Source organism: Lytechinus pictus, unplaced genomic scaffold, assembly GCF_037042905.1.
Source record: "Lytechinus pictus isolate F3 Inbred unplaced genomic scaffold, Lp3.0 scaffold_27, whole genome shotgun sequence".
NCBI classification, from domain to species: domain Eukaryota; kingdom Metazoa; phylum Echinodermata; class Echinoidea; order Temnopleuroida; family Toxopneustidae; genus Lytechinus; species Lytechinus pictus.
The window spans coordinates 700,873-710,702 of NW_026974147.1; the positions used below are offsets into that span (position 1 = coordinate 700,873).

The 9,830-nt window shown below is 38.8% G+C and overlaps 2 protein-coding genes across 2 annotated transcripts; one reads left to right on the forward strand and one right to left on the reverse strand.

The window, feature by feature from the left end:
• The first annotated feature begins 3,054 nt into the window (after positions 1–3,054).
• Positions 3,055–4,379, forward strand: LOC129278501 (uncharacterized). Its single transcript, XM_064115340.1, has 3 exons — positions 3,055–3,312; positions 3,434–3,643; positions 3,883–4,379. The coding sequence occupies exons 1-3, from the start codon at positions 3,055–3,057 to the stop codon at positions 4,312–4,314; spliced, it is 900 nt and encodes a 299-aa protein (XP_063971410.1). The 3' UTR covers positions 4,315–4,379.
• Positions 4,380–6,380: 2,001 nt separating this feature from the next.
• On the reverse strand, positions 6,381–8,409 carry LOC135158060 (putative nuclease HARBI1). The gene is made up of 2 exons (XM_064115341.1): positions 7,421–8,409; positions 6,381–6,944 (listed from the first exon to the last, which is right to left on the reverse strand). The coding sequence occupies exons 1-2, from the start codon at positions 8,407–8,409 to the stop codon at positions 6,635–6,637; spliced, it is 1,299 nt and encodes a 432-aa protein (XP_063971411.1). The 3' UTR covers positions 6,381–6,634.
• Positions 8,410–9,830: the final 1,421 nt, after the last annotated feature.

Below are 9,830 nucleotides of genomic sequence, written 5' to 3' on the forward strand. Positions count from 1 at the left end.
GTAGTTACCCCACTCATACTGTACAAAGATGAGTCCATTCTACATGGATCCCACTGCTTGAATGCTTCATTATTTCCATCCAAGTCTTACTCTCTTCTTGACTTTGCGTTTCTTGCGAGTATAGTCCACGCTAGCAACTCCTGGATTGCCAAGTGATCAGCACAAGATGTCACACCCGTACAAATAAAAGCCCATTAGCTTCGAATATTTGGTCCTTGTGTGTGTGTGTATTTGAGTTTTGTCAGACGTGTATCAATCAGAAATGATTATTTACGTCTGGGACCGACATTTAACGTCACCATCCGAAAGACGTGACCAGGGCTCGAACCTCTGCATCAATTTGTAACTTCCCCACATAGCTTGGATTACAGGCGCACGCCACAACGCCCAGTTGTAGCACACCAATTAGCTTATAAACTTGGGGTCCTTGTATTTAAAGCGCTTAACGATAAATCTCCACCCTACATCTCAGAGCTCTTATCTCAGCATAGACCAACACGCAGTCTCAGATCAGCAGCTCAAGCATTGCTGAGGGAATCTCTCAGCTACACAACCTGGGGTGACAGAGCCTTCTACATCTCTGGACCAAAGCTGTGGAACAGCCTTCCCCAATTTATCAGGAGAGCAGAGACCCAATCAACTTTTGAGTCTTACCTGAAGACCTTTCTGTTCCCCACTCCAACATTATCCCAAGACAAGAATAACTCAATTGTAGCATTACTAGGACAGTACTTGATGAAGATGATGGGTTCTTGTATAGCGCCGGTATCCGCCTCAGCTGGGCGCTCATGGCGCTTGCTCTGAACTGAATGATGATCCTAAGCACTGTTTGAAGACATTGAAATTTGTGAGATATTTGCTATTTTTGAGCAAGCGCCATGAGCGCCCAGCTGAGGCGGATACCGGCGCTTTACAAGAACCCATCATCATCATCATCACTTGTCTTGGTGGTGAATATGAGTACTTGCTTGGATCACAAGATCTCTGGGCATGCTTAATAAGAGTAACAATGGGCATTTGCCTATACGAGCGACATGAAAGCCATTCATAAATTCATGATGAAGGCTTAAAGTGCATTATAGGCATCTTTCTCAGATACAGGAATCGTGATTAGACGTTCTTGCTGAATCCAGTTGCTGCTTCATGATGAAGCATCCATTTTCTGTTCTTTCCTCTTTGATAAATCTCCTATGGCAACCATCTCCAAATATTAAAGCTATAGTTTCTAAGTAAGTCGTATGCAAATAATAATATTAATTTCCTGATATTTATGGTAAACAAAAATTCCTCAGTGAGACAATGAACAAACCAGATGGAGGACTAAGCCAGATTATTGCCTTTCCAACAAGAGGACACAACATAATGGAACACCCTTAACATCACCATCAAATACCATCCAACATTGATTAGACAGTGTGTACCACTTCCAGGATTTATTTGCCACAATGTGCTACTCATGGTATACTGTGAGGTTATCCAGAGGAATAAACAATTTATGGTACGACTATAAGGATGTACTCTGGAGGAATGCTGACTTTAATAGTGTCATGCAGATGTACTTTGGACAATCATACAACTCTCTGTATACTGAAATCCAACAAGTCGAGCATAGGAGACTGAATGCCAATCAAGAGGACTTTAACAAGAACACACCGTTAACCATGTCTTCTTCCGACACAAGTTGCCTCAATGAGACAATGGACATAAGTTGTTTCGGAAGATGTCAAAGAGTTTTAGAGAAAGGCTAGGAAGGCTTGCACATTTTAGAGCTCCAAAAGCATCAGTAAGGTAAAGCTCAGAATTGCTACAATGCATTAAAGAGGACCATATGAGGGTTTGTAGACAAGCCTATAATACATAATTTGTTGACCGGATTGACAATGATCCAGGCTGTAACAATTAGCATGTTGGGAGCCCTTAATATCAATAGCTATGACTAAATTGGAATATCATTATTAAAGGCAAAGATTTTTAGTCTTAGTATTCACCACGGATCATGATGATGATGACGCTGAAGTCCTGACCCAGACATGGCCAGATAACATATTGTTTAGTCAAGCAGGTGTAGCCAGACTACTGAAGAAATTGTTAAAGAAAACAACCTGCATGAAGCTACTAGGCCAGACGGAATCTCTGCTGCACTTAATGAGACTACTCATCAGATCTTACCTGCCATAAGTTTGCTTTTCCTGGCCTCCCTTTATCATGTTTATGCGGTGAAATTTCAAGAAAGTCTAATGCCTAGTTGACACTTTCACGATTTTCGGTTCCCGCATAGTTCACGCACTGATATTGCGTCATGCGTGCCAATGCGTCGACACTTGCGGGAAGGGGCGGGACGATGAGCGGCAATGCGCGGCAATGCGTGAAGAGCGAAATTTTGCCACGCACTTCCCGCATTGAAGCAGTGCGTGAACTATGCGCAAACAAGTCGTGCCAATGCGTGCCAGTGCGTGGCGTAAAAGCAGTGGGTACCCCACCCCCGGGAATGTGGCACGCACTTCACGACTAGTTCACGACATGGTCCCGCTTAATCTGCGCACTGGTTGCGCATCCTTCGCGCACTTTCACGCAAGCACCGCGCATATCAGTCACGTGATGCGTTTTGTTAAAATATTCTTGTTTGAGCCAGCAGCAAAATCATGGCTTCATCCTCCTCATCAGATAATGATGGGACAGAGAACACAGAGCATGAAGAGAAAACTAAGCGAACAAAAAGAGCACGTACATCTAAAAGGGATGTCCCAGAGTACAAGTGGACCGAAGACGCTGTTCAAGTAATAGCCGATTTTGTGAAGGAAAATTCAGCACTATATGATAAGACCGAGAAAGATTACATGAATGTTGCTAAGAAGGGAAGGATGTGGGCGAATGGCGGTAAATTATTGGATCCACCTGCCACTGGTAAGTTCTCAATTTTGATGGTTGGTTAGTTAAGTTCCATACCCATGTTTTAAAAATCCTCTTTTTGTTTTTTGTTGTCTGCATTACCAATTAATGAGAAAGTAATTTACTGGGAAAATAATTGTTGATATTTTCTTTTATAGAAATCAAATGTTTTTATTTTTTATTTTTAGGGTTAAACTTCACCACACAAATAGCCTATTTAATGTTTTCCTTGTTTTTAATGTAGGGGACCAGTGTAAGAAGTTGTACGAAAATATGCGAACTCGGCTAGGAAAGATATTAAACAAGGAGAATAAAAGTGGATCTGGGCAAACCAACAGAACGACACGTGAAGATGAGATAGTGAACACGTGGGGATTTCTGAAGCAACACATTGTTCGTGGCAAGACAACGGCAAGTGACACGGTAGGTGTATAAATGACCAATTCACAATTTTTATATTGAACTATTAGAATAACCTTGAAATAAACTTCGGAACCCATTTCATAATTTTCATTTTGAAATTTGATGTTTCTTCACCTTGCAGTTTGATAGAGAAGGGGAAGTGCACGAACGAGATGATGAAGTTTCTATCATGTCAGTTTCAGAAGATATGGATAATGAGACCTTGATCCCGTTGAAGGATCGGGTCCCAATGTCGGCACGCTCCGAAGCCTCTGGAACTTCTGGAAGAAGAACTCCAGCTTCTCGATCAAGTACTGTTTTGCAGAATAACCTCGACGATGCTCTCCGTCAGGTAGGCATTATAGAACTTGAAAAAAAACATTATCGAATACATTACTTAAGCCGGATCCGCTTTCAATAGTTCCATTTGGGAACTATAGAAATTGATTCACAACAAAAACATCATTGAAAATTAATTCTTCGACAATCGATCTAAATTTGTTGAGTATGTGGCAGTAAATGACAGTAGTCAGACCCTGACTTTAATTGCCTTACTAAATTACATTTGGTTATATTGTTTATGCCTTTCAGGTTCTTTCAAGAGCGGACAATTTGGGCCAGACAGCTGCGTTGACAGGTCAAAAAAAGATCGTCCATGATTTTGCCTGTCTTCTGGAGGGCCATATGCAGAAAATTCCAGAGGAATGGTGGCACAGTTTCCAAATTGAATGTCTGCAACTCGTTCACAATTTCAAAAAGCCAACCAGGCCAACTCAACCATGTCAACAGCAACCCTCGTCATGGCAGTCAAGCCAGTGGCCGATCAATAGTCATTGGTCCAGTTTCAATCAATGGTCTCCAGCAAGTCCATCCTTCAACAATGTTGGGATGCCAGCCGCGCCTTCAGCTGTGCCTGTACCGATACCAACGTCTTCTCAGCAGTCCACTGCTTCGACCCCACCCTCCCGACGTAGTAATGAGATGGTTTCCTCGGTTCTGGAAGAGCTTGGAGAAGAAGAATAATGTGTTCAACAGCAGCCGGTGATTAAGAAAAGGCAATACTGGTTACAAAACTAACGTCTTCCATATCGGGACACTCTTTCAATACTTACCTTAATTCTTACATGGTAAAAAAGAAAAAAAGTAAAAAAAAGAAATTGTTATTTGTTGTTGCCTTTGCAAGGAATTTTATTAAAAACCCACTCGGCAAGAAAACCATTTATTTATACATTTGGAACAAAGGTATAAAATATTCTGAAACGTAAACCAGAAGTACACACTGAAGAGCAAGGGTAAAATGTGAAAGTTTGATCAAAGTCGGAAAATATATTCCAGATTTTTAATGTTCTGAGTTCCAGGGAGAGCTTCGATGGATATTCTCGATTTAGACATTTTGACATATACTCATGCATAATGCTTTTATCAAGAAACAAAATTAAAGGTTTACTGAGTGGAAGATTAAATTTAATGCATCTTTTTGGTTCCTACGTTTTACATTTGTTCTTGTAGTTGATTAGTTCATGTTTCTCACTTGTTACAACTTTAAAGTGTTCAAAATATCATTGAGAAACCTTGGTAATTACTTTTCTATTAGGTAGTTCAAATTGGAGATTCAGTGAATGCCTAAGTTTTCTACTCGGTTACGTTTTTTTATTAACAAAACACGCAATTCGTGCATTCTGATTGCTTCTGATTACAAGTCTCTTATTACACACAAAAAACAAAACATGCAAAGTTTATATTAAGAATAACATATTGACAAATCAAAGGCTAATCAAAGACTGCGAAGACAGGTGAATATCAAGGCCTTTAATAAAATGGGTAACCATATAAGCATACTATAAGCACTTGATATTTTTCATTGGATTTCAAAAATGATTGTTAAGTTTCCGCACAATTCGCTCAAGTGCACCTAGTCATACGAGATAACACCGTCATTTGTTTGACTATTACATATATACATATGTTAATAGAATCTTCTTAAACGATGTAAAAGCATGATCGTATCAATAAATGATATTCAATTTCCCAGATTTCTCTTTCTCTCACAGATGTTTTGTGTAAAATATGATTGATAAATGGATACAATAATTCACTAATAAAAAGTGCGTTGCTGAACGGAAACGAACCGGGAGTAAAGTTTTGGAACACAGATCGAACGGTGTAGGTGATGTTTTACGATGCGTGTATTGAAATCTTGTATTGATTAAAAGCAAATAAATCAGATGAACAGATCAAAAAAGTTTGAAGTAAATCCGATAAGAAATAAGAAAGTTATGAATAAATCACTGTAACGTCATACGTCATAAAGGCTGCGTCACACCTTTGCGTATATAACCTGTGTCGACCGATAGCGTTTTTGAAAATTAAAAGCGCTCCCTGAGCGCAGATCAGACGGTGGACTGACGTTTGGCGTGCGCAAACATGTGCGTCCTTCAAGCGCAAGCTGAACGTCTCCAACGTCAGTCTACCGTCTGATCCGCGTTCAGGAAGCGATTTTAATTTTCAAAAACGCTGGGCCGACGCAGGCTAAAAACGCAAAGGTGTGAGACAGCCATAACACGTGACTCTTATTGGTCACATGTCATGACGTATGTCATGCACTTCCTGTCTGCCATATAGCTTATATAACTTTTTGTTTGTAAGAATCCGTTTTAATCCATGAGTGGTTATTTTTCAAAACATTCAAAAGGTTGAATCAATAAATGTATCTGTACCCGTGTTTATCGACCCCCCCCCAAAAAAAAAACTGTTCGTCTTGCTTAAAGGGTTGCAAAGGGGGGATTTAAAAACAATAATATATAATAAAATACCTGCAGAGAAGTTGCGTTGTATTCATAAATTTCTTATTTATTGTCTGATTTACTTCAACGTTTTTGGTTTTGTTTTGTTTTGTTTTTCGTTTCATTTATCTGCTTTTAATCAATACAAGATTTTTTTTTCTGGTGCGGACCCAGTCTTTAAATATGCGTTCGTGTGTTTGTGTGTGTGTATGGGGGTGTGCGGTTGTGTGTGCGTGCGTGTGAGGAATGAGGTTTGTGCAAGCTTACTAGAAGTACGAAATTTCTACATATGCCCCGACACCAACTGCATCACGTGTAAGTTCAACAACAAAGCTGTACATTAAGACATAATACAAACACACTTATAGACACTGATTTCATATCCTAAGTTTAAAAATCAGATGTACAACAGACGGTTGATATTGGAACGATGTCGGGCCTTGTTGAAATACATAACCATTCAAGAAATAAAAATTTCTTTTGTGCCAGTGTCATTTGGCATTTTTTGTGGAATTGAGCTAGTGCTATACTGCATCACAATAATGTCATAGTTAATCTGCTTAGGTTATCATCTTTTCTTGCCAAGAAACTGCTCCAGCGCGGGAGGTGTAATAATGTGATAGATATGCACGTTGGCTCTTAGCTTCCTTGATAGAAGTGTTTCCTGTCGGAGCTCTCAGACCGTGAAACACAGGGTCGTCTCTCCATGCACCAGGTATCATCGCATGCGTAGATGGATCTTCATGGTCTACATCTCCTGATGCCAGTGGGTACCTGGTTAATATCAGATTATGTAAGACGCAGGCACTCATGATGATTAAGTTGGTAGTTTGGGGCTTCTGTGGAAGTGTAGTCAGGAAACATCTGAACCTAAATCAAGAAATACCATAAAACAAGAGCCCATCAATATGATATATATATATATATTTTAATGATTTGTACATACGAATCTTGATTTTGAAGTAATCACGCTTCCTTTGGAGTAAAAACAAAATATTGTACTTGTTATTTGGAGAAACTAGATATACTGAATACTAAAGAAAAAGATTACTATAATAAATACAAACAAAATGAGACCATCTGCTTAGTGTATCATTTCAGATTTGTTAGCAATTGCAGTCTCGCGTGGTATTTTGCGCGTAAGCTGCAGAAATAGCAACATGTGTTGATAAAATAAACACCATATAAAAATTCTACGTTATGCTGGTTTAAACAAAGTTGGTTATTATGATAACAACTCCTTTCTGGGGGAAGTTAAATATTTGTATTCAATGTGCTTGAACTTTTAAAGCAATAGACACTGAGAATGCAGAAAGAAATGAGTACAGAAAGAAAGGGAGACCTACCTGTGAGCCAAAATACCAAACGAGTTTTCCACTACTCGCCTAGCTCGGCTTAGTCTATAACTGAATATGATCTCTTCATGAACTTGGGACCTATGTGAGAAGGGCTTCATAAGCCAGGGCTTCATCGCAAATGCATCGTCAGCCACAAAATGGAAAGGTATGGGCATGTCATCATTGGGCATTGGTTCCGGTGGCGGCACCCCTGCTCTTTCCCCTTCAATGGCATCATACAAGTTGCAGTTTTTCCAAGTTCCACCATCTGAAGAGCCACCCTCTGCTCCAACATCCACATACAGAAACTTATAATCTGCATCTGCTACAGCCATGAGAACAATACTATGGAAACCTTTATAGTTAAAGTACAAGGACCCAGACTTTGGCGGCTTCCTGATTGCCACGTGTTTGCCGTCGACGGCACCAAGGCAATTATGATAATTCCATCTGGAACTGAACTTCTTGGCCACATCCTTCCACCCATCTTCAGTTTTTGGACAGCTGAGTACTTCCTTTTTATACACTTTAATGAGTGCATTACATACTTCGGGAATAAATCTCGATATGGTGCTTTTCTCAACTCGAAAGCTGTACTGTAATGTAGAATATGAATTTCCTGTTGCCAAGAAACGGAGAGTGACGGCAAGTTTCAGTCCTACTTCTAGTGGTTCTCGCATAAACGTTGTTTTCTTCTCCAGATGAGGCGTTAGCTTTTCAACCATTTCCTCAAACAGATCAGGAGTGATTCTCAAGAAATTCTTATAGCTCTTTTGATCCTCCCTATGCAGCTCTGCCAGTAAATGATCAAAATGACCGTGGATGTGGCGTCTTGACAGCCAATCTCTCACCCACAGTGTCCTCCTTTTTCTTTTTACTTTTTTCTCCTCTTCTCGTCTTTCTTCAAGATCTCTCTCTTGTTGATAAACTATTAATGCTCCTGCAGCTACATATAAACACCTTCTCTCTTCTAAATTAGCTTCTTCAGAATTCAACATCTTGATGACGATAGTTATGCTGAATTGATGAAAAACACGAGAGCGAATATACGTTTGCCTTGGGTTTTTTTAAATAGTTAACACAATGCGCAAACTACTTGTGAAATAGTCGTGAACTATGCGTGAACAATGCGGGAACTATGCGTGACAGTGCGTGTCACTGAAGTGGCACGCACTGTCACGCACTGGCACGCATTCATTGCGGGGCAGTGCGGGACCAAAAATCGTGAAAGTGTCAACTAGGCATAAGTCGTTCCCATCCATATAAGAAAGGGTTGTCAACTCTAACAAACTACACACCAATTCAAATACTGTGCTTTATTCTTGCCAATCCCATCATCTTGTCACACTAAACGCTTAGGAAGCGAAGAACATATTTCCAGTATTTTTCCTTGAATACAAATCATATAAGGACAGATTTGAATGCTTAGTGATAGCAGCATATTAATATGAAAAACTGAAATGTTTTCACTGCAGTCAATGTGATAAAATCAAAATTTCTTGACATTATGCAAATGAGGCAGATTCGCTAGCTTTTTTAGATAAAGACATTGAACTTATTTATTCATCATGAACTTTTGTTCAAAATTACTTGCTGTGGACATTTAATTTGTAATCTTTGGATTAATTTCCTCATTTTCTATTTTTTTAAATGGCTAATTTGCATAATATGCAAATTAATTTTCAGGCATTGGGATGAATTCTCATGCTTAGTGATATAGTAGCATATTAATGTCAACATTAATGAAATGTTTTCAAGCAGTCTATAAGAGAAAAATCACAATATCTTGACATTTTTTCCATATAAGGATGCTTATTTGCATAATAGAAGTTTTTGCACTTTTGATTAAAAACATTGAATTCAGTTATTTATCATGAATTTCCATTCAAATTAAATTATTTCGGACATTTAATTTGTAATCTTTGGATTATTTCCCTTCTTTTTCTAATTTTTCATAACTAATTTGCATAATATGCAAATTTCATAAATTTCCACTGCTTGGATTTCTTGGGACTTTTAGTATGATGTTAAGGGGACCTTCCTGGAAAGCATTTCAGTGGAATATCTTGTGTTGCAATTAGTGGTGGGTTACCCCCCTATTCTGGCTAGATTGACTGGACTATAACTTAGATCACACTTTTATGGAGTGCAAGTTGTCAACAAATTAAACACTATTCTTATCTTGCTGCCAATTAATGAGTCATAAAATAGGAAGAAAAAGTAAATATAAAAATAATGAATCTTAATGAATAAATTGATACAATCGTCACAAATATGAAATATTATGAAGCCCAATACTCCATAGAAGTGCAGTTTAAAACTCTAATTTAGACTTGGGTTAAGCCTGGTTTAATTATCAATATACCACCCCATGTGAACAAGACCATCACTGAGCTATCACATATCCTTCACACAATGC

Coding starts and splice junctions, on each gene's coding strand:
- LOC129278501 (XM_064115340.1), top strand. CDS start 3,055: ATGTTTTTATTTTTTATTTTTAGGGTTAAACTTCACCACACAAATAGC. Junction 3,313..3,433: donor AGACAACGGCAAGTGACACG/GTAGGTGTATAA, acceptor TTCACCTTGCAG/TTTGATAGAGAAGGGGAAGT. Junction 3,644..3,882: donor TCGACGATGCTCTCCGTCAG/GTAGGCATTATA, acceptor TATGCCTTTCAG/GTTCTTTCAAGAGCGGACAA.
- LOC135158060 (XM_064115341.1), bottom strand. CDS start 8,409: ATGTTGAATTCTGAAGAAGCTAATTTAGAAGAGAGAAGGTGTTTATAT. Junction 6,945..7,420: donor TTTGGTATTTTGGCTCACAG/GTAGGTCTCCCT, acceptor TTCTTGATTTAG/GTTCAGATGTTTCCTGACTA.